The sequence below is a fragment of the Octodon degus genome, unplaced genomic scaffold (genome assembly GCF_000260255.1).
Source record: "Octodon degus isolate 3935 unplaced genomic scaffold, OctDeg1.0 scaffold00273, whole genome shotgun sequence".
In the NCBI taxonomy this organism is placed as follows: domain Eukaryota; kingdom Metazoa; phylum Chordata; class Mammalia; order Rodentia; family Octodontidae; genus Octodon; species Octodon degus.
The window spans coordinates 1,048,600-1,073,421 of record NW_004524849.1 but is presented as its reverse complement, the minus strand read 5'-3'; the positions used below and the strand labels follow the sequence as shown (position 1 = coordinate 1,073,421).

The 24,822-nt window shown below is 39.3% G+C and overlaps 1 protein-coding gene across 1 annotated transcript in view; it reads right to left on the bottom strand.

Moving 5' to 3' along the window:
- Positions 1-24,822, bottom strand: part of Rgl1 (ral guanine nucleotide dissociation stimulator like 1) — a 291,802-nt gene that overhangs the window by 174,688 nt on the left and 92,292 nt on the right. The window contains exon 2 of the mRNA XM_023706870.1: positions 3,713-3,876. Within this exon, the coding sequence (XP_023562638.1) occupies positions 3,713-3,844 (132 nt within the window). The 5' untranslated portion in view covers positions 3,845-3,876. The remainder of the gene's footprint in view (positions 1-3,712; positions 3,877-24,822) is intronic.

Here is a 24,822-nt window from a genome sequence, read left to right as displayed (position 1 = left end):
TATTTTAGGGTCTACAGGGTGTTCAGGGTCTCACTACCAGTGAGATTCCTAGTGATCCACCTGTTTACAGCCTCCCAAGAGCTGGGATTACAGGCATATGCCACCATGCCCAGTCTCAATGCCATCTCAGCACACCCTGGGGGTGGGGCCGGCATGGTAGGCCTGGGGATCAAACCCCCAGCCCCTAGGCGCTTTAATCTGCTGAGCTATTTGGCTGACCCATTTCATATTTTTCTTCTGCTGTTGCGGTTGATTCAAACTCTAGGATATTCTGTCACTGTTGTTTTCCAGGAATGCATTTGATGTTTCCTTTTCCTAAGTTCTACTTACCATGCTGAATTTCATTTTTCTTTTAAGAATGAACACAAGTATAAATGGCTGGGAAGCCTGCTTCCCTGACAGCCACACCTTCCTGGGCACACTTACACCCATGCAGATCACACCTCTAGGCTCTCAAAATACCTGGGAACACATTTTGACTTTGAAGCCTCCCTCGCACTGTACTGTGTTTATTAACTCTTCTTCCATCTCCTGCCAATTTTTAAAAACTAACTTTATTGATGTCCAATTGACATATAATAAAACATCTATTTCAAGTGTCTAATCCAAATTTTAACAAACATGTAAAGCCACGTAAGCAACCATGATGATAAAAACCAGGGTATTCATAGCATCACAAAACATGTCCATGGGAGGCTGAGGCAGGAGGATCACAAATTCCAGCCCAGCCTGGGCAATTTAGGAAGGCCTTATCTCAAAATAAATAAAAGGAGCACATAAGACGCAGCTGGATTCTATCCCCAGTACCCGCTATACATGCATACGCACCCCAAATGGCCAGCCAGGGGCTGGGGAGATAGTTCAGCAGCATAAGTGCCTGCCTTGCAAGAGCAAGGTTCTGAGTAAATAAATAAATAAAAATGTCCAACCATACCACTAGTCCCTTGTTCCCTTTCATATTTTTTTTCTTTTTCTGAGACAGGGTTTCACTATGTAGTTCAAGCTGCCCTTCAGCTTGCTATGTAGCCTAGGATGGCCCAAACTCTCTGCAATCAGCCTCCCAAATGCTAGAATTACAGATGTAAGCCACCATGCCTGGTCCTTTTTCCCTTCTGAAAATAAGTTACTTAAATTTTATAGACCATTCCTTTTCATATCCTCCTATAACAATTTTAATGTTTTCTACTATAAGCAAGTACTATTTATAATTGTAAATTCAATATTTACATCTTAAGAGCACATTTGGATTAGTTATAATTAAACACTACATTAAACATGAAGCTAATATCATAACTTCAAATACACTTGACACTGATTTGTACATATATAAAACTTAAATGATTATGAAAAGTTAGTAATAAATATTCATGGATAAGCTAGTACTTAACTAAATATGACTGAAAAAAATAAAATTTCAGCATTATCTAAGATGATACTTTCTGACTCAATGAAATAAATTTTAAAGATACATTTTTTTAAAACACAGACTCTTAAGAACAGAGTTTTTAAGTAACTCACATTTCTAGCAGTATAGCGCACTGTCTCTCCAAGTAAAACAAGTTTAAAATGTTTGATAGAAAAAAAACTAAAATACCTTTTCAGTACATGAGAGGGGCTGATAAGAAATTAAGACTTCTTAAAAGCCAAAACCTAAATGCAAGGAGAGCCCACGAAGATAAGCATTTTAGTCAGCTTCCATTAGGAGATCTTAATCAAAGTGGGTAATTTTTACCTGGTTGGTTTTTAAAAAAAATTTTTGACACTCACATAACTGCACCTCTCACTCCCCTTGTTTGCTCTTGCACTTCCATACCATTAGGTGCTACTCTAAGCCCCTGCCCAATTTGAGCTTACATTGCTGTGCCCACCTCCCTCTATGTGGGGCTCTGGGACTAGTTCTCAGTGGGAGACCATAAACTGACATAGTGGCAGTCACTTCTGACCCCAGAGAGTCAAGAACTGAGTGTGTCTCCTTCAACCTCTTATGGTATTGTTATTTTTGTTTTGTTTTGTTTTAGAAATTGCCAACTGAACAGAGAAGATTCCTGAACCCCAGAGAACAGCAGAGCTACCTAAATGAAGTAGCTTGGCTCTCAGGATCGCCATATGGAGAAAAGCAGCACTGTCACCAGAAACATCTAAATTACATTACTATGTGATTGAGAAATGAACTTCTATTGTGTTGTTGCTTAAATTTTGGATGATATTTGTTACAGTTTGGTGTGATTCTAATCACCATAGATTTTATTTCCTTGAAGCCCACAGGGAACAACACACAAATCTCAGGTGGTATAGAGGAGACAATCTATGGGAACTGCATAAAAGTGGGACCCAAAAATGCTATTCCCTCAGCATGAGGTGAGCTAGCAATATTCTTCCATGTCAATACGAGGGAAGTTGACTATCTTAAAATACAGAACTGAACAGGAATAAGGAGAAGTAATTCTTCCCTCCTCCCCCCTTAGAACTCCACTACCATAAGCAAGCTCAACCATCAGAACTTCCACTCTGTTCACACTGAGTAGTATGAAAAACAGCAAGCTGAGAATTCACTGTTTTGGGGACAGGGTCTTGTCATGTAGTTCAGGCTGACCTCAAGCTCTCAGCAATCTTCCTGCCTCAGTCTCCAGAGGGCTGGGATTACAGGTGTGTGCCACCATGTCTACCCTCAAGAATTCACCTTAAAGTGGTTTCCAGTTAATAGTGCTCCCAGAAACAAATGCAAATTCTCTCTGGAGAAAACTTCTTTCCTTCCAAGAAAAATGAACACAGAGTCAAAAATGACAAAACACCATGTGAAAGAGACAACAGCAAGAACAGAGAGTGGCTGTTGATCTTTCTGGTACCATTTACTAGGTGTTTGATGTTTTATTTATTGCCCATCTATACCACATTATCTTGAAGTTCTTTTTTTTCTATAACTCTCTGAGATTCAATTCAGCTTCAGAGCAGATCACAGATGGGCAAATCCCAACCTCAATAAAGTCAAGATTTTCCCATACTCAGGATAGCAACTCCAGGCTCTTGCCCACTCTCCCTCCTGTAGCTCCTCACTTAATTATGCCTATGGAGAAGTGGTTCTTCAAGCCTTGCCACTATTTCTCAATTTACTTCAAACATACATCAAATATAAAAGGCAGGAAGAATCAGAACCTCAATCTCTTTTTCTCTCTCTCTCTGTCTCTCTCTCTCTGTCTCTCTCTCTCTCTCTCTCTCTCTCTCTCTCTCTCTCTCTCTCTCTCTCTCTCTGATGGAGTCTCACTATGTAGTTCAGGGTGGCCTTGAACTTACTATGTAGCCCAAGTTGGCCTTGAACTCTTGGAGATCCCCCTGCCTCAGTCTTCAAAGTGCTGGGATTACAGGTATGTAATGCCACACCTCATTGTTTAAATCCAGCCTGATGGTTACCTTCTCCCTAGTCACCATGTTGTCCTTTTTTTTTTTTTTTTTTTCGCAGAACCAGGGATTGAACTCAGGCCCTTGCGCTTGCCAGGCAAGCACTTACTCTACTGAGCCATCTCTCCAGCCCCCGCCATGTTGTCCTTTATTCAGGGGACACATCTCGGACTCTTGCTCTCCTGTTGTGGCTGTGCATGTGACTCCTGAATAAAGGCATGGAAACTGGCCTGGCATGCAGATTACACTAAGCATCATAGTCTCAGGATGAGCAAACTCATCATTGCACCAGCAGGATCATACAGAATTGCCTTACCTCCTCTGTCTTTAAAACTTCCCATATTCGAGCATGATCTTCCACCACCCAGTGTCCTGTGTTTTCTACCTTGCTGGAGAATTTGACTTTAGGCACCACTAGAGTAGGCTCTTCTGCAGGCTTCCCCTCCATCTTGAGAGAGGTAGGCTGGAGGCATCACGGATCTGTGTAGAAGAATAAAGTGTGGTGCGGGTTAAACTTTAACGTAGAAAGAGATAGGAAGGCAACTGATTGTGCTCAACTTCTGAATCATGAGATGGTAGAAGACCCTATCACAGCAGGCATCAACTCTTATGTCTAATTTTTATATCCAAAATATTCATGACTGGAATTTCACTGAGGACTTCCAGAAGTGAAAGGACACATCCTGAGAACAGATAAAGCAATATAAATTAGAAGGCAAAGCAAAAATATCTGCCTGTTGCGTCCGTTCACCATTTCGCTCTGCCCTCCTCAGGAGGCGAGATGGACTGTGGGGGTGGAAGGGAAGCCTGAGCAATCCCAGCATCTGTCTGTACTGTGCAGAGGTGGACAAAACACCGGCAGTGGTGGCCACAGTGCTCAAACATCACTGTGCACTCAGGCGCAATGCTAAGCAGGCAGGGGTAATTCAGGAGTTTGCTTCTTATATCTAAGACATGTAGAACCTCTGGTCAGCAAGGTGACAAACAAGTAATAGCAACATGGCATGTGACAAGATAGGGTATGAAATGCCACAATAATCATGTTTCCAAACTGTTAGAGAGGGCTGGCTCAGAAACAGTGAGTTTGTCTGTATTTCTGAGGTCCTGGTTCAATCTCTAGCACATGAAGAAAAAAAAAAATATACTGCAATAGAAGCAAAGAAGATTCCTTTTGACATTTACTCGCTGTGCTCCTTTCTTGGGTCCTTAGTTCATCAGCAGTCACTGTAAAGCAACATTTACAATTTGCTATGAATGTCGCCTTCGCTGGCATCTTCTCATGAGCCACCAAACAATAGCTCGCTCAAAACCACACCCTCTTCTGCCCAGCTCGGCACCACTGTGTGAAGGAGCCTCCCGCTTCCATCTGAGCCACCATGAATCTATCTTCCTCAGGCTAATTTTTATAAAAAGCAAATCTGCTAAACTTTTCCTTGAGCCCACAGTCCAGGCTCCTCGGGCCACACAGAAGGCCCTTTGTGTCAGACTTCTCACGCCTCCCTCTGTCCACTTCAAATATGCACTACTGCCTGCTCATCCACTCTGCGTCAGCCATTCCCAAGGACTTCCGTGGCCCAAACACATCCGGCACCTTTGCTCCCTGTGACTGGTCCTTTCTAACTCCCTCCACAAGAGAATAAAGGTCTCTCTTTTGTTATCTATGTATGCTGGACAGAGTTCCATTGTGTCACTACAGTGCTTTACTTATTTGTTTTCAACTCCATTTCTACCTTCTAGTCTTATAAGCATCTGGAGACTAAAGATGGTGTCATATACGGAGGAAGTACTAAATAAATGTTTCACAAATTCATCAATTCTCTCACCCCATAAACTGGGAGAATACAATGAAAATGAGAGCAGAATCTAACAGATTCAAATAGCAATTATAAAAGTCAAGCTGTATCTTCCTTTTAACTTGATTAGCTTAGTGGGCTAAGTTCTTCATAAGGAAGAGACTGACTGATCTAATCATTTATCCTGTACCCCCAAGCAGCTAATATCTCCAAATGCAAGTGCTCATTAGCTAACATCAGAACAGTTTTCATGGAAATGTCTACAGGGAATTGAGTATGTTGGCAAAAAGTAGGTCTGATGCTCACTTAACCCACAGCCTGAAGAGGACTACATGGAAAGTGAAATCAACATGAGGGGCAAGGGTAAGAGGTCAGCGGATCTGAGACAACTGTCTTCTGCAGAGAAGTTGGCGCCTCATGAGTTGTGTCTGCATGCCATAGAGTGGGCCCCCTGCCTGCACAGAGCACTGAGGAGGAAACTGATAACCAAAGCTCTCCTACAGCACTAAATATGCCCTCATTAGCAATCTGGAAGTAGAACCTACATGATTAATGAGCAAAGTTCTTCGGAGTGGACACACTAATAAATGATGTTGACACATACATACAAGGAAACCAGAAAAAAAGCAGAGTCATGTTGAAGTTTCTAGCCAAAGAGAAAAGGAAATTAAAAATAAACAGGCAGGATGGAAATAAGCCAGATGAGTAGGGAAGGAAATTCCATTGTTGTTACTGGAGAGAATAACATAAACAATAAACAACAAATCAAAGCAAAGTAGGAAAACTACATAAAATGGTTTGGGTTGTATCCTTTATATATCATGCAAATGCAATCGGATAAAATAGACAGATTACAAAATCCCGGCACAAACGATGGAACGTCTGTAAGCCCAATGTATCCAGGCACCCCAGAGCTCTTCCTCTACTGTCTGCCCATAGCTACTCTCTCCTCTCTGCAGCATGGGTGAGAGCTGGCAACTTTTCTGTGCTGGAGACTGAACTCTACTGCACACTGACTTTCCAATACTGCTCCTTGCCCTGTTTGGGAAGAAGATTCCAAGTTGCACACAGTTCCAAAGCACGCAGATATGCTTGATACCCCAGAGGAATATCAAGAGGCAGCCAGCTCTTACGAGGCTCTTCAAGAATTCTGAGTTCCTCCACCCCAGGGGTACTGGAGGCCTTCTTGGTCATTCTTAGTACATCTCCTCACTTATAAAAAATGACCTTCTTCTGAATATATGTTGGGCTTCCACTGTGTTAGGCAATCCCTGTCCACACAATCCCTAACATGCAAAGTAACCCTACAAGGGACATCTTACCACCATTTTACAGTAACAGGAAATAAAATTCAGGGAGGTGAAGTAACTTGACTACACTGCTAGAAATTTGTAGAATGTCCAGGTTCCAGATCAGCTAAGGAGGTCTTGACTCTATTTTTCCCCCATCACTGGTGGAATGGCATCCCTTCCCAGGCCCTAGTGTCAGCAGCAGTGTCTACCCTGTAGAACAGCACCCTCTTGAGAGATGGCCACACCCACTGAGAGCAAAGTTAAGGGTGTGCTACAGATAGGGACAGAACTGTGTACTGCCACCTCAATTCATGATCCAGGAAGGCATCATGGATGTGTGAGGTCTATAGTCCCACAGCTGGCCCCCCATGCCCAGAAGGGCTCCATGCATGTGTGAATGCTCTGCTGTCTGCATCTTGAACTTCTTACTATTGCAAAAGGGACCTTGCATTTTTGCTTTGCAGGCCCCACACATTATATAACTAGTCTTGCTGCTCACTTATCTCATCTTCTTCAAGTCTAAGGCTCCATTTCATATTTTTTCAATAATTCATGCATTACAAGTTTCCAAATAATTCTCTTTAAAAGAGCAAGAAGTCTATGTGGTAGACATTTTTTGTTAAAATTAAAACAAGAGACATATATACAGCAGTAGCTATCTTAGATGGGCAGTGCATTTTATTTTTTTTTTTATTTTTTTTTTATTTTTTTTTATTTTTTTTTTAAACCAGTGTGCGCCTTTTTGTCTGTGAGACACGGTTGTTAGGTTGACAACTTTTTTATTTATTTATTTATTTATTTCATTTATTTATTGTGTGTGTGTGTGGCCAGCTCAGCCCACCAGGGGGCGGGGCTGGCTGGCATGTGGTGCTGGGGGATCAAACCGTGGTCCCTGTGCTTTGCCAAGCTTGTTTCAAGTAGGTGCTTTAGACCACTGAGCCATCTCTCCAGCCCCCGGGCAGTGCATTTTAGAGTTGAACTACTACCTTCTTTTTTAAGTTTATGGGCCAAACACCACTATACAAGCCTGTTCGATAGCACCATCAGGCTGTCTGAAATTGCTGCAAATCTGAAATGCAGACTTGTTCACAGTAAGAATGACTCTAAGAACTCTTTTGCAAATTAGCTTTTTAACAGTGTAACCCTAAAACACCTGACACCCAAAACAGAATGATTTTTGTAAAATGCTGAATAGTCAGATCAGCCTTAAAATAGAAGCTGGGTAGTGAAAGGAATGTGAATGTCTACAAGGGCAACCATCTGATCAGAAAACACAAAAGGTGTAAAACTGCTTGAGAACTTTTTTCTAATCACAAACAATTGTGGCAGCACATTATATCTACTGCATGAAGCAGGAGTAAAACTCAAAGCAGAAAGATGAGTCTGATTGAATGGAAAAAAAGACGCTCTCCTTTGACACAAAGAAATGACCCGCAGAGGAGAAAGGCCACATGAGGGTCTCTGAGGTCACTCTGTCGTCAAGTCTGAGAGCTCTAACATCTACACCAGAGATGAGGGTTTTTTTTAAAGAGCTTTTTGAGTTAAGTTACATCCAAAGATCAAAGATTGATAGTAATTAAAAACTGGTTTTAAAGAAAAATTATTACTGTATAATTATTACCAATGAGAAAGTATATATTTCCTCAAAGAAAGTATTATTTGAAATTTGTGTTTTTAAAATTTGTATACTGTCTTCAAAACATTCGCTAACACTGCTTGTGATGTACTATAAATGATCTGTAACATATACTCTTAATCTATTCTTCCAAAAGTAATCACTGAATAAGGTTTATCACATTTTCCATGTTAATAATAAAGGAACTGTTCAATGGTTTTATCCCCTAAGTGGTCAGCAAGCACCAAAAAAGTAGATGAGATAACTTCTCATATATTAATCTTTAAAAAAATCAAGTATTGAGTGACAATTTAAGAACACAAAAATTTGCCATTTTTACTATTTAGACTTGCTATTTAGTAAAAGATTATCCATAACTCTCATGGATGAAGTCTTCGAAAAATGGTTTTGAAGTAAGTTTTAAAGCACAATTTCACTGAAGCCTGTATTTATTTTATTAACCTTACGCTGGACTTTGTTTGATAAATCAATCTGTACTTTAGTGAATTTGACTTTCTTTCCTCTGATAATAAATAGTACATGAGACACCTCTCATAAATTATTATCTTTTTTCTCCCCCCTCTCATCTTTAAATATTTTTGGAAGAAAAAAAGAAGTGTTTAGTGTTCAGACAATTCCTGGAACGGCCTGGTGTTTCCTGTCTCTATCTATCAGAGCCTTGCCTCTCTGGGGCCCTGCAGAGCCCATTACATGTATTAATAATACAGTATTTCTGTTTTGTGCCCTTTATGAACATAAACTCTCTGCTTCTACCTGAAGAAATCTTATTTTTCACATTCAGATCAGACTTCTAATCTTGAAAAATGTCTGGCATTTGCCCTGTTCCAGTCCCTTTCCATGACTATTTGTCTTCCTGCCATTTCTTTCCTCCTACCATCTCTCCTCCTCATTCTTTTCCCTAATAAGCTGAAGTTCTGTCCAGATAAGACAGGTTTGTTTATTTCCTACTACTTTAACTCTTCCCACTATCAGGAATAGTCTCTGTATTGTAATTGTATTTCAAGCTTCAGAACTGATGCAAAGAGAACTGAAATCCTAGCCAGAAAACCTGAGTTCAAATCATGGAGCTATATTTAATCCTCTATGGAGCTCTTAGGCAAGCCAGTTCACTATTCTTAAGCTAAGTATCCTCATCTTTGATAAGAATAGATAAACTACAAGGCTGCTGAGGCCCTTTACAGTTAAGGTACTCCCCTTTCAGTCCCTGAAATTTGAAAGCAAAATAAGAACTGAATTATTTTTCCAGTATAGCTGAAGGATTTATGCTACTAAACAAAACAGTGAAACGTTGTGATTTCTGTAGATCACTCTTACATTGTGCTTATTCCCACATTACATATTCATCATTCAAGTGTCAAACAAGCAGTGTGGTATTTTAATAGCCCCCTGACCTCACTGGACATCATATCTGTGCTTTGACAATTCAAGTACAACCCCAAACTCTGTACGATGCAGTCAATAAGAAGTCTGCTGCAGCTTTATAAAGCTGGTGTTTGGACATGCTCACCAATTTAGCATCCTGGCTCAGTGGTAGAGCTCTCCAACCATGATTTATAGTGAGGACTTTACCAATTGAGGGATCCAAAAAATGTTCAAGGCATAGTCTTTCAATTGTCTTCTTTTGAAAACATATACAGTACCACCTAGCTGAGATCAAAGATTCCTATACAGAAATGGAGACTGAAGCATTGGCAGAAACCAGACAGAAAGGACCTCAGGAAACCACAACACAAAGATGCCTAGCTGGGCAGCATCTGTCCAGGGGAAGGAGGCACATCTTGTCATTTCATAGTAATAGAGATGCTGGTTGTGTTTGAAGTGACAGTGTAGGCCAACTGTCTAGGGGGTAAAAGGTAAAGCAGCAACAGATCTTACTCTCTTCCTCTCTGGAATCTCAAGCATGCTTCTGGTCTATATAAGGCAATTTATGTTGAGTGTGGTGGCACATTCCCATAATCCTACTACTCTGGGAGGCTGAGACAAGAGAAGTGCAAGTTCGAGCCCAGGCTGGGCAGCTAAGTAAGACCTTGCTTCAAAATAAAGAACAAAAAGGTGGGAAAGGGGAATGTCAACATAGCTCAGTATGAAGCCACACATTCAATCCCCAGTACCTAAAAAAGTGGTAATTTACCTATACTGTCCTCTTCACACTGCTCTTTTCTTTCATCAACTTACTCTAACCTCCTCTGACTGCCAGCTCTCCAAAAGCAAGACAAAACATAAATTTTACTGCTTCAGTTAAAAAAGTCCACCATGCTTTTCAAACAAACATTTTCAAATTTAAAAACCCTAGAATAATAGAGTAAGCATTTACCATTACCATGTATTTTGGAATAAATGTCAATCATTGGGTAACCATTTTCAAAGGAATTTTAATTAAGTAAAGATCCCACCAAATGTTGCGACAGGTTGCACAATACTGTCTGTGGAATTAGAACAGACTGGGAAAGCAACTGCTTCCTGGTCAATTCAGAAAATTAACAATGTAAAGACGGTCCCCCTTATTCAAGTTGATATTTTTAAAAGTTGGTCCAATTGGACTTCATACACTTTTCCTTGCCACTAATAGAATTTGGCAGTTCTTAGTAGTCAAGGAAAAAATAAGAAAGACAAATCCTGCCAAGTTGTGCCACTCTTCTGAACCTCCCCAGAGAAACACTGCTCTTTGCTCAGCAGTTCCTGCTCAGCACAAACAGCCAACCCCAGGAAGACAGCTGGGCATCATTCCTCATCTCTATCCAGGACAGCAATCTGGCAATGAATCTGCAAAGAGAGCCAAAGAGGAAGAAGAGGACACCTAAGCAACATAGAGGCTGAGGCAGCAAGGAATCCTCCAGTGTACCAGGAGAGATACAAAAAATTCTAGGGGACTGGATCATTTCATATCTTGACATTTTAGCATGGTCAAAAGTTCAGTTATTATATGGCTTCAAAGCTTAAAAAGAGATAAAACTTCAAATCACATGACTGTCCCACACTCAGATGTTTCACAATTCCATAAACTCTAGCATTAACAAGCTGAATGAAAGCAAAATCCAACAGTCACGAGGGAAGCATTCCAGTTCCTCAGTCCAGGCTGACGTTTATCTTCAAGTGGAAGAAAGATAAGCTGATTCAGGTGAAAACCATCTTCTAGATTTCAACAATAATGGCAACATGGGCCCTGACCCCTACCACAGCACCTTGCTGGGTAGCTTCACCTCATCACAGGCCAGCCTCAAGGAAAGCTCAGATTATGAGAAATTAAGGAATAAATTCCAGGATCTCTCTCAAGAGCTTGATCATAAAGCTCTGCTTCACTCTACTCCCCTGCTAGCCACACAGAGCCAGGATTCTGTTTACAAAATAGCATTGTGTAGGTGTCAAAAATCTGAATTTCCAAGAATCAGGATACTCGAAGGCATTCAGAAGTGGGCTTCTCATGGGAGCAATGAAAAGATATAGAAATGTTAGATTTCAGGAAAGGAATCTATTGATTTACCAGGTAATGCACAGAATTATTTTAACTAAATAGATTGGCCCTTCCATTATTTTAACTAAAGAGTAGTATGTTCTCATTCTTCTGTTTACTATAAACAGAAATCTAATCTACTTAATTGTAGTCACTTTATTAGAAAGCCATAGCCAAACAGCAGATTTGAGTGGGGAGAAAGCTTAAGAAAACACTTCTGGGAGTAGCATACAGGAGAGGTAGTTCAGGGCCAATTTTTATGTGCATTCAGTCTCAAAGTAGTAAGAACTCCATGCTTTTCACATATGCCATAAACTACTAAGCATCATTTCTCCTTTTGTTTGATCAGATGATACCTTATCTCACAGAGCACTTTGGTTAGTATCCACATAGTAATGACGCAGTTAATGTTACTGCAGATCCACACACCGATTTGCTAAAATAACTAGGTGCAAGAAGCTTTACAAGAGATTTATTTTCATCTAAACATGTTGTTCTTTTCTGGACCTTGACCTCTGGAATCAGAATAAATTTCCATGACTAGGCCAAGGAACTAGATCCAAAATTCACTCAACAGGGAAGGGGTTGGGATCTGTGGTTTGTGCTGGAGTGAACTACTACTATGTTTTTAATGTTCTTTACAGCTTTTTGAATCTGTACCTGGTGTTATTATTTTTGGAATTTTCTTTTTTGATACTTTTTTGGTCTCACTATGTAGTTGTCTGGTCTTGAACTCACTATGTAGTGTTATAGGCAAACAAGTTAGATAAAATATTATAGACAGTCTTACAGGGCTAGGTCTTCAAAGGAACCAGTGCAGAAGAGATGATATCTTACAACTGTGGAAGGGACAAGCACCTCTGCTCTGGGCCAGACCTCAAGACAAAAGATAAAACAAATGTACTCACATACTTCCTAAGGATAAACATCAGGGATCGATATTCTAAATAGATATCTATCACCCTGAGAAAGACAGGAAGAGTCACTAACCCAGCCCCCTACAGGAAGATCCCCTGTTCTGTATTTACCCTTGCTTGATATGTGACTTGCTACCCCATTTGTTCCCAATTTAATCAATTTTACCTCAGCAATTATACTCATAATCTTATTGGTTGACCATAGTTTTGTCTCATCTCATGCCCACCTTGCAATTTCCTGTTTTTCACACCTTGGACCCACCCCATGTCATGGAATTTCTCTATAAAAGTTCTAAGAAAGGCAAGGTCCTTGACAACCCACTTGGGTTCCCTCTGTTCCTCTCTCAGACAAAAGCTTTTTTTCCTCCAATAAATATATTCTGCTCTTAACCTCTGTTGTTCCTGAAATTTTTTCTTTTTCTTTTAGAGATCATGAACTCATCCCAGACATCTAGCAAATTGGGAGTTTCTTTCCCCTATATCAGCAGACCAGGCTGGCCTTTGAACTCTCAGTGGTTCTCCTGCCTCAGTCTCCCAAATGTTGGGATTACAGGCATGTGCTGCCTCACCTGGCCTTTGGATTTGAACATTAAAGACCCATGTGTGAAAAGCTTGGTCAACAGCTATTGGCATGGTGCCAATAGGAAGCAGTATAAACTTTAGGAAATGGAGCCTAGGGGAAAGGAGTTAGGTCACTGAGGACATGCCCTTGAAAGGGCTATTCGGGACTTCAGCCCCTTCTCTTGTTTTTTTTTTTTTTTTTTTTTTCCTGGCTGCCCTGAAGCAGCCATCTTTGCATCACCACATACTCCCCGCCATGCTGTCGTGCCTCACCACAGGTCCAAAAATAATGAAGCCAGTCCACCTCCAGCTGAACCCTCTGAAACTGTGAGAGCAAATAGACAATTCCACCTTTTAAGTTGATTATTGCTGTTGCTCCATGACTCTGCCTCTTGCAGATCTCTGAACCTACCTTCTGGTAGGCTATGCGCCCTAAGAAAGAAAGAAGCTACACAGCACAGAACTCAAAAAGCGTCCTCCCAAAGGCTTACACTTGCTATAGAGGAGTGACACTTTCAAAGTAAGGAGTGTTATTTCTGTTATGTTGCTTTATGTGGAAGTAAAAGCAATCCCTGTTGTGTGTGTGTGTGTGTGTGTGTGTGTGTGTGTGTGTGTGTGTGTTTGCAGGTTCATGGGGAGAGGGTACTGGGGATTGAATGCAGATCCTTCACACTAAGCTACATCCTCAGTGCTTTATTTGGGGGCAGGGTCTTGCTAAATCACTCGGTTTCCCAGACTGGGCTTGAACTTGTGATCCTCCTGCCTCAGCCTTCTGGGACTACAGTCACCTGCCACCAGGCCCAGAGCAATCCTTGTTTTGTATGAGAACCCCATTTGTCTTTTGTAAATACTATAAGAACACTACATCTTTTTTCTTCCACTTTTTCCTCTTATTCCAAGCTCTGTAACAGTGCTCCCTACCACAGAGAATCCCTCACTCAGCATGCATTTGTGTGCACACCGGTTGGGAGGCACTATTAAATTTAACCTCCATGCTGTTAAGGAGTAAACAAAAAAAAAATCATTAAGCCTAAATGAGGTTACTGAAAACTGAACTGTCTTCTCAGATTTCAAACAGGTTTTCAAAACATGTTAGGAGAGCTTGGCATAGCAACAAGTCAGGAGTGTTTTTTCGACTTAGCCTATTGGGAAGAATTTCCTAGGATGTATTAAATGGTTCCTGAAATGGAATCTACTTTTTCTTTAAAATTGCAAATATTCCTAGCAGATCCCAGCCTGGATTTTTCATCAGCCCTCAGAACAGCACCAGCTATCTATCACAGACTGCTCAAAGGCAGATTAAATGACTTGTATATATCTGCAGGGCTCCTGTGTTCCACTCTAGATTATGTCCTCATTAAGGTTAAGGATTGGAGTTTGGGCAGATATTACTGTGGTTTAATTGGTCCATTTTATCAGCACTTTTTCCAGGTATATACAGTATTGATAGCTGAATTTGGGGAATGTCTCAATTTAGATATCAATGAATGCGGGATTAGAGTACTAGTCTTGGGTGTTAGTTTTAGCTTCAGAATCCGTATGAAATGCATTCCAGTATCTACTGGAGAAAGAGGACCACTTTTCATTGTGTCACAATTTCAATCCAAGTGGGTTACTATTTCTTTTCCTTTTCTTTCAGTTTTCCCTCCACTAACCTTTACAGGACTTTCACCATTTTTTTTTAATTGCTATACATTGGCCTCACTATTTCCTGTAAGCCAAAGAAAAAATTCAGTGAGACTGTTGTAGATTCAGACTCCTTTGCACAGTAGCAATTGTACAAGTGTCAGCTTTAGCATCCCTGACTTTATAGCTGGAGAAGGGGATGGACCAGTCTGATTTATTGCAAGAAGAAAGAAACTTGCACATACAGGACCTGTTGGTTGCTTAAATCTTTCCCAGCACTATGCTATGCACAAGAGGGAACAGGAACATTTTACGTAGCTGCTCCATAACCACTACGCCAGGTAGGTATATGGGGCAGCACAAAGTAAAGATAATTAAGCATGTGCCCCTTACTAATCACTCTACCCACTGAGAGTTTTTAATCTAAATCAGTGTGGTGTCCACAGTATGAGAGCCACGCTTCAAAATGAGAGGTTAAGTGTGAGAGGTTAAGTGTGAGAGGAGAAATGTGTGCAGGTGTACACTGAGAGCTCTATAAAGTAAATATTAATTCTATCCTAAGATGAAACACAAGTTCAGAGGAGTGATCTGCCCAGAGTCACAGGGAAGAGTCCAAATTTGAAAAAAAGATTGGTCTCACTCAGAAAAAAACTTTCCTTTCTACTTCGTTATGGCCTTGAAATTTTTTCACAGACTTATGGTTTTGTAAAGTTTTAGCCTTGTAACTTCAGTACTTAAAGAGAAACCCTAACTCTCTTCAGTAAGACAGCACAAGGAAAGGCCAGGAGCACTATCTAAAATTTGTGCTCCTTATCCATGCTATCTTATCTACCAAAGTTGAGAGTCAGCTGCTCTGTCTCCCTTCATGGTGCACTGCAGCCCCTCAACTGTTCTCTGGTGCCCATCACTTTCCTCTGGACTGCCCTTTCAAAGCAAATAAACAAAAATAAACATTTTTCCACTCTTAAAAAAGCAGTGGCAAACAGAAGCAAAGACTTGACAGTCATTTCTTTCACTTCTTATTCACATATGTAAATGTCTGCTACAAAAGTATGGTGAGCAAGTCTAATCATTTTTAAGCCTTCTTTAAAACAACATATGGAACCTATTATGGTGCTCAATGACTTCTTCCCTTTTGCTTCGGCTCTGGATGATGGGTTTATGATTTACAGCTCATGTGAATTCATTTCTCGGGTTCACTGCTCCAATTGTGCTTGACACTGACTCTGAATATCACAGAGATCTTAACTGTTAGCTTCAGTGTGGGCTGAAAAATGATTCACGCACTAGTGAGATGTAAGTGGACTCAGAGTCACAACTTCTATGCACTTACTCCTTTTCTGCTCCTCAGCTGGAAAGAGGTATGGGGTTTTATATTTTACTTGTTTGTGTGCCCTTAAAAGGAAGCCCAGGCTCATTTGTAAGTAAAATATCATGGACAGGATGAAGCATAGAGGAATGAAGTCCAAATAGTTTTGAAGTCTTACCTGAAAAATAAGCACATTGATTAAGTCAGCATAGAAATCTGTCAACAGGCTGCCTGAGTGGAGGCTGATTAAATCTCTCCCTCCTTCCCTCCGTTTCTTTGCCATAGACCTCCAGAGTTGTTTAGATTCTATTCCAGTTCCTACTGGACCAATTAGTCAAAATTATGTTTTGTACTCTCCAAATTAAAATCTGGCAGCACTAACCTTCCATGTATTACAGCCGGTCCTAGAAGGTCTCACATAACCACAAAGGAAATTGAAATAGAAAGGCAGGGCCTTGGATACACTTGAGCAGTACATTAGGAGTGACATCAATTTTGAATGTTAAGAGGCCCTGATGATTTCGACTGAGTCATTATGAACCTAACACATTCACACTGTTATCTTAGGGAGGGGAGGTCACAAGTTAAACTCCTCTGTGGCTGGTCACATGATGTAAGCACCTTCCTCTGTGGCCAGTTTGGTTGAGACTTGTAGAAAAGCACTCCTATCTCTTGGTCTTAGCCACTTTTTGTAGGGAAAGCTACTTTGTGTACAGTCAAAGCTTGCACCAAAATAGTTAAGCCTTCCTTCTTCGAATGACTATAACTTACTATGGCAGTGATGGTGAACCTTTGAGTTTTCGATGACAAACACCCCGCTGCAGCAGCGCATATGCCCTAGGTTCACCACCACTGCTCCAGGCAATGCACTGCGGATGTTAACAAAGTTTCTACAAATATTCTTATTCTTAAAAAAGAATTCCTTTCTTATTCCCCACAGTAGGGGGGAACACCTAGGAAATACAGTTCTAAGAAGCAGAAAGGAAGGGAGAATGAGGACTTATCTTCTTGAAGAAGAAAACAACACTCTGTTCCCCAGTGCGGCTGGCAACCAGATACTTAGTTGCGCTTAGATTCCATAGGTCACACGGGTCACCCTTCACCCAAAACTATAAAATGATGGTTGAGGTGAGGGTGAGAGATGAGAAATTTAGGTTGTATGTTTATTTCATTTCATCTGTTTTTTTCTATTCTATGTGCATATTATAATGCATGTAAATTTTGGCTAATAGTGCATTACTTGATGTATAAATATTTAATACATATTAGAAGATGCTCAAAATATTTGTAGTGAGAAGCCAATTAAAGCGTTAAAAATCACTGCATCCCCCCACTGAAAGTGTTTCCTCTATAACTAGGAATGAGACAAAAGTGTCTACTCTTATCACCACTGTTCAATATAGCACTCAAAAATGTAGCCAGAGCAATCATGCAAGAGAAAGAAAGGGATGCCAATAGGAATCAAAAGCCAAATCATCCCTGCTCACAGATAAGATGATCTTTCACACAGAAGACCCTAAAAACTCTACCAGATTAGAATATTTTTAGATCTGATAAACAAGTTTAGTAAAATGACAGAATACAAAGTCAACACACACATACACAAAAAAATCAGTAGCTTGTACACCAATAATAAACCCAACAATAAAGAAATCAGGAAAACAATTCCATTCAAAATAACTTTCAGGGAAAAAAAACAAAAAACAAAAAAACAAAAACTAGGAATCAACCTAACCTAACCAAGAAGATGAAAGACCTCAATAATGAAAAGACTTCAGAAAATGGAAAGACCACTAGGTGTAGTGGTGTACACATGTAATCCCAGCGCTTGGGAGGCTGAGGCAGGAGGACTGCTGTGAGTATCAGGCTAGCCTGGGCTACATAGTGAGATCCTATCTCAAAAAAACAAATAAACAAACAAAAAGTGGAAAAAAGAAGAGAAAAGAGAAGAGGAGAGGAGAGGAGAGGACCGGAGGGGAGGGGAGGGGAGGGAAGAGGAGAGAAGAGGAGTAAAAACCTCGCTTTTGTTCACGGATTGGAAGAACTAATATTGTTAAATTGGCCATTTTACCAAAAACAACCTACAGACTCAGTGCTATTTCTATTAAAATACCAACAACATTCTTTATAGATCTAGAAAAAAATCTTTAAAAATTTCACATAGAACAGAAGATCCAGAATAGCTAAAGCAATCCTAAGAAAAGAAAAAGAAAGGCTAAATACATCACAATACTAGATTTCAAATTATACTCTAAAGCCATAGTGAAAAAGCAGCATTGTACTGGCACAAATACAGACATGCAGACCAATGGAACAGAATAAAAGACACGGAAACAACTCCATGCACCTACAGCCATCTAGTTTCTCATAAAGGGAGTAAACATACTGGAGAAAAGACAGACTCTTTAACAACCGGTTTTGGGGCGGGAGAGAGCTCAGTAGAATAAGCGCTTGCCTGGCAAGTGCAAGGGACTGAGTTCAATCCCTGGTTCTGGAAAAAAAAAAAAAAATTGGCGTTGACTGAGAAAAGTGAATAGTCACATACAGAAGATTGACAATGAGGTCCCATCTCTCACCTCATATTAAAGTCAAAGCAAAATGGATCACAGTCTTAAATGTAAGACTGAAAATGTTGAAAGTGATTGAAGAAAACATAGGGGAAACACTTGAAGCTGAAGGTACAGATGAAGACCTCTGGACTAAGCCTCTGGTAACACAGGAAATAATATGAGGAATCAATAAATGAGACTAATATATATATAGTAAATATATATAATATATAATATATAATATATATATATATATATATATATATATATTGTATTTTAGGACAGGTTCTACAGGGTCTCACTACAAAGATCAGACTCAGTGATTCTCCTGTTTTCAACCTCCCAAGCACTGGGATTACAGGCGCAGACCACCACGCCCAGTCTCAATTACCATCTCAGTGCGCCCCAGGGGCAGGGCTGGCACTGCACACCAGGGATCAAACCTCAGCCACTGAGCTCTGCCTAAGCAGGCACTTTAGTCTGCTGAGCTATCTGGCCAGCCCCTGTTTGAAATATAATTACATCAAATTAAAAAGCATCTGTACAACAAAAGAAACAATCAACAGTGAAGAGTCAACCTAAACAAGGGGAGAAAATTTTTTGCTGACTATTCTTCCCATAGAGGGTTAGTATCTATAATAAACAAAGCACTCAAAAATTAGATGCTAAAAAAAATAAAAATTTGTTTAAAATTTTAAAATCACAGATTTGCTATGCTGGCCCCACCCCCAGGGCACACTGAGATGGCAATTCAGACTGGGTGTGGTGGTGCATGCCTGTAATTCCAGTTCTTGGGAGGCTGTAAATAGGCAGATTTCACTACTATGAATCTGATCTAGTAGTGAGACCCAAAACACCCTGTAGACCCTTCCTTAAAATACTAAATAAATAAATAAATAAATAATTTAAAACCAACACAAAATTTAAAATCAACACAAAGAGCTAATAAGTATAATATGAAACAATGTTCACCATCTTCAGCCACTAGGGAAATGCAATTCAAAACTACACTGAGATTGCATCTCATCCCAGTCCGAATGCTATCATCAAGAATGTAAAAAGAAAAAAGAAACAATGATTGCTGATGGGGATGGGAAAGGATCTCCTACAAATGTTATCAAGGGGTTGTAAGTGCTGGTTGTAATCCCAGCACTCAGGAGCCTGAGGCAGGTAGATCACTGTGAGTTCAAGGCCAGAGTGGGCTACAAGGTAAGTTTGAAGCCAACCTAAACTCCATGGAGAAATTCTGTCTCAAAAAGACAAAAACATAAACTAGTACAATTATTATGGATATCTATATAGAGATTACTTGAAAAAAAAAACCCTAATAATAGAAATACCATTTGATTTAGCTATACCACTCCTGGGTATATCCCTAAAAGAATTAAAGACAGCATACTACCATGACATGCACATACTTGTGTTTACAACATCATAGTTTGTAATAATTAAGCTATGAAAACAGTCGACATAATAAGTTTGTTTTCTGTAACTATATATTGTTTTTCATTTCTAAAATTACTTGTTGAATACAACATCAAATCGTCTGCCTTCTTTCATTTACATTTATTCTGAGATTTATCCATGTGGTTACATATTTATGTATTTTATTCCTTTGTATTGTGCAGTAATATTCCCTTGTTAAATGTTTTATTTGCATGTTTATCTGTTGATGGACATTTGTGTTGTTTCCAATTCGGGTTACTTTAGACAAAGCAAGAAGAACATTTGTATACAGTGTTTTATGTGTACATATGCTTTTATCTTGGATAAATACCTAAAAATGAACTTGTTAGCTCATATGAAAAGTATAAATTTAACTTTTTTTTTTTTTTTGGCAGAACCAGGTTTGGGTTTTTTTGGTTTTTTTTTTTGGCAGAACCAGGAAAATTTAACTTTCTAAGACTGCCAAAACCATTTTCTAAAGTGGTTTCACAATTTTAGATTCCCATTTGCAGTGTACAAGAGTTACATGCTTTATAAACTCACCAACACTTCATACTTTGTCTCTGATGATTATGCTTATTCGTCAACCTGATGGGCTTGACAGCTGCTGCTTCTGGCCGTTTCTGGCCTGGCCCACAGAAGTGCAGCCTCAGGGGCTGCATTTGCTTCCTTGTCCCTTCTTCCCTGGGACTGTTACTCTGCTCTTGCTTCCTGTCAGCCATGGACAAAGCAACTCTGTTTCACTCACCCTTCTGCCATGACGCTTCTTCCTTGCAGCCAGTGAACCATGGTTGGAAACCTCGAAAACTGTGAGCCAAATCAGACTCTGATGCTTGTTGTACTCAAGCCCCTGCCTTATGGAACGTTAATGCACAATCTTTTTATTGTACCTGCCTGCCTGATGGTCTAACAGATGGACAGGAACACCACTTTGTGATGGAAGTTTTTATTTCCCTAATGGTGAATGAGATTGAGCAGCTTTTTGTGGGTACATTGGCTGTACATCTTCAGTGAAGAGTATATTCAAATGTTTTATTTGTACTGACTTTATAATTCATTCTTTTAGGGAATTCTGAGTTCTTCATATAGTCTAACTACTAGTCTCTGTAACGTAAAACACGATATACTACACCATTATACATATTATGGAATTATATTTTTCTCCCCATCTGAGGTCCACTTTTCTATTTTCATTTTCTCACTGATAAATTTACAGAAGTTTTAAATTTTTATGTGGCCAACATTATAAGCTTTTTCTTTTAGGTTCATATTTCTGTGTCATATATATGAAATCTTCATGTACTCACCAGTTATTAAAGTTCTTGTAGAAGTTTTATAATTTTAGCATTTACATTTAGGACTATGATCCACTTCATGTTGACTTGTGCATGAGAAAGTAAGTGCTGAAGTTTATTTTTCTATATACAATAGGTAGCAAGTTGTTCCAGAACATTTTTTGAAAAGGTAATCCTTTTCATATTGAATTACCTTCGTATCTTCATTGTAAATCACTTTACTATGTCTATATTGGTCTATTTCTGAACTCTCCTTTGTGTTTCATTAATTTGTATATCTAAATTTGTATCAAACATAATAATTTGATTACTACTGCATTATAGTGTTAAAGTCAATAAAGGTAACTATTTTTGTTCTTTTTCAAAATTGAATAAGCTATGCTAGGTATTTATATTCCTTTAAGTGTTATAATTAGCTTGTTTTTTATCTGAGGGTATAAGCATTCAGGTTTATCTATTCTATAGAAATTTTCAAAGAACAATTTTTTTCACTGATGTTCTTTACTATTTTTCTATCTTATTGATTTGTTTTTAATATTTGTTTCCTAGTAAATTAGAATTTTTTTGCTCTTATATTTTTAGTTTAAGGTAGAAGCTTAGCCTGTTACAATTTTTTATATAAGCTTTTAAACCTATAAATTACACAAATATGAGTATGTGTTTTCTTTTTTTTTTTCATTCTTTTTAGAGAGGGGTCTACAGGGTGTTCAGGGTCTTACTAGATCAGATTCATAATGATCCTCCAGTTTACAGCCTCCCAAGTGCTGAGATTACAGGTGCACCACCGCACCCAGTCTCAATTGCCATCTCCATGCATCCCGGGGTGTGGGGCTGGCATGGCAGGCCTGGGGATCGAACCCCCGGCCCCTGCTCCTGCCTGCAGGCACTTTAATCCACTGAGCTATTTGGCCAGCCCTGTGTTTTCTTTGCATTCAGTCCAAAATACATTTTTGGACTGATTTTCTTCTAAGTATCCATTATGTAGAAGTAAGCTATTAATTTCTAATATTCTGAAATTTTCCAGGAATTATTTCTAATCTGAACTATAATTGAAACCCTTTTTTCATTTCTGGAGACCTTCTTAATATCTGAGCATGTTGTGTATTTGGGTAAATGTTTCATGCATACCAGAAAGATATATATTTTGTACTTGTTAGGCAAAGAGTTCTGTAAGTGCAAATTAAATCAAGTTAATTTAGCAGTTGTTTAAATCTTCCGTATTCCATTTTATTGTTCTTCTATGAGTTACTGAAAAGAGTGGTAACATATGTAACCATGATTATAGATTTATCTTTTGCTCTTTTCAGATCTGTCAAGTGCTTAATAATTTTGAGGTTGTTACTAAATAAATACACAACCGCCATCTTCATTAATTGACCACTTTCTTGCAAAATATATATCTTTATTTCAAGCAATATTTCTTATTTTGAGGTTTTTTTCTACTATTAATATAACTTAAAAGCTCTATCATTTCCCAACCTTTAACTGATTTTTTATAGATACATGAGGTTAGAATTGTTTTCATTACATTTATTGGTATATTTGAGGTGCACATAATGATCACATTCATCCTAAGGAGTGTGTTCCTGTGCACGATATAACTGGATTCTGTTGCTTTCCCATTCCCTTCCCTTCCCTTCAACCCCTCTCCCTTCCTTACTTACAAAAGCTTTGGTCCAATTTTTTGTTTCTTTTCTCATTTTTTTCTTTTCCCTACCTTCCCCTAGCCCCAAGTTCCCATTCTCATTTGAACATTTTCATCCTATTTTACAATATTTATTACATATTTTGGTACTTACTTACATATTTGGTTTCTCACACCAGAGAAGCAATGCAATATTTATACATGTGTATCTGATTTATTTCACTTAACAGTACAATCTCAACATGCATCCATTTACCTAGCTTAGAAAAGTCTTAAGCTTATCCTTCTTTATGGCTGAGCAGTACTCCATTATATAAAAACACATCTTCTTTATCCATTCATCAGTTGATGGACATTTGGGCTGTTTCCAAGATTTAGGTATCACAAACTGTGCTCCTATTAATATGGGTGTGCATATATCACTGTGATAGGATGCTTTTAATTCTTTCAGGATACCAAGTGGAAAAACTTGGTCAAATGGAACCTCTCGTCCTAGTTTTTTGAGAAATCGCCACAATGATTTCCACAATGGTTGTTCCAGTCTGCACTCCCACCAACAGTGAAGAAGGTTCATTTTTCCCACAGCTCATCCAGTATTTGTTATTAGTTGATTTCTTGATAATAGTTACTCTTTCTGGGATGAGATGGAATCTCAAAGCATTGCTTTGTATTTCTCAGATGACCAATGATGTTGAACATTTTTTCATATATTTATTTTCTATTTGCACTTCTTCATCTGAGAACTGTATATTCATCTCAGATGTCCATTTTTAATTGGGTCTTTAAGTGGGGGTTCTTTTTTTTAGCGCTTTATATATTCCACACAGTGGTTCTTTGTCTAAGGAACAACTGTTTAAAAAAAAAAAAATTCCCACACGATGTCTTGTCTCTTCACTCTGTTGGTGGTTTCTTTTACTCTGTACAAGATTCATAATAAGATGACATCCAAGTTGTTGATTCTTTGATAGTTCCTATTCAACTGGGGTTTACTCATAAAGTCTTTGCCTGAACCAGTGTCTTCAAGAGTTTTACCTATTTTGTCATCCAGGAGATTTAGTGTTTCTGTTTTAATATTAAGATCTTTAATCCATTTCTATTTTTTAGTGTATGGTAAAACATTTGGGTCTAGGTTTAATGTTTGGCAGGTGGAAAGCCAGTTTTTCCAGTATTATTTATTAGAGAGGCTATCTTTCTTCCATTGAATGTTTGGCATCTCTGTCAAATATATAGTAGTTAAGTATGTCTGAAGTTCTTTCTGCATTTTCTAATCTGTTCCAATGATTCCTGGATCTGTTGTTTTTGTTTTTGTTTTTTTGCCAGTACTATGCTGATTTTATCACAGTAGCTTTGTAATATAATTTCAAATGAGGAGTGGGAGAGCTTCCGGCTACCCTGCGCCAGCGGGACCTACTGGTCCCAGCCCAGGCACAGCGTGGGTGAGACCCTCTTCCACCTCCTTAGGACACCACCCATCACTCCACAGAACCTCCCCTAACCCGCCCACCGAGTAGGAATTTCTGCCAAATTCCGGGAACCCCCAGATCCACTGCTAGTCTAGGCCCGGTGAGTGTGTGAGACAGCTGCCTCTCCCCCTTACTCCACTTTATCCCCTCCAGACTCAGCTCAGGCCTGGCAAACAGGCCTGGGGTGAAACCCTGCAGCTGCAATTCCTGCAGAGAGTGTAGGGGACAGAATCACCCAGCTAGTCCAGAAGCAGAACATCTTGCCAGAGGGGCACAACAGGTTCACCCTCAAGGGCAGCAGCAGGAAGGAGCTGAGCACAGAAGCCAGATCCAAGCCAAGTACATTTGGATAAATCCAAACTTTGTAGATCTAAACCTGAACTTCAGTAGGTGCTAAGGTTATAACTGCAACAAAGCTCTACAACAAAGGTCAGAAGACAGTG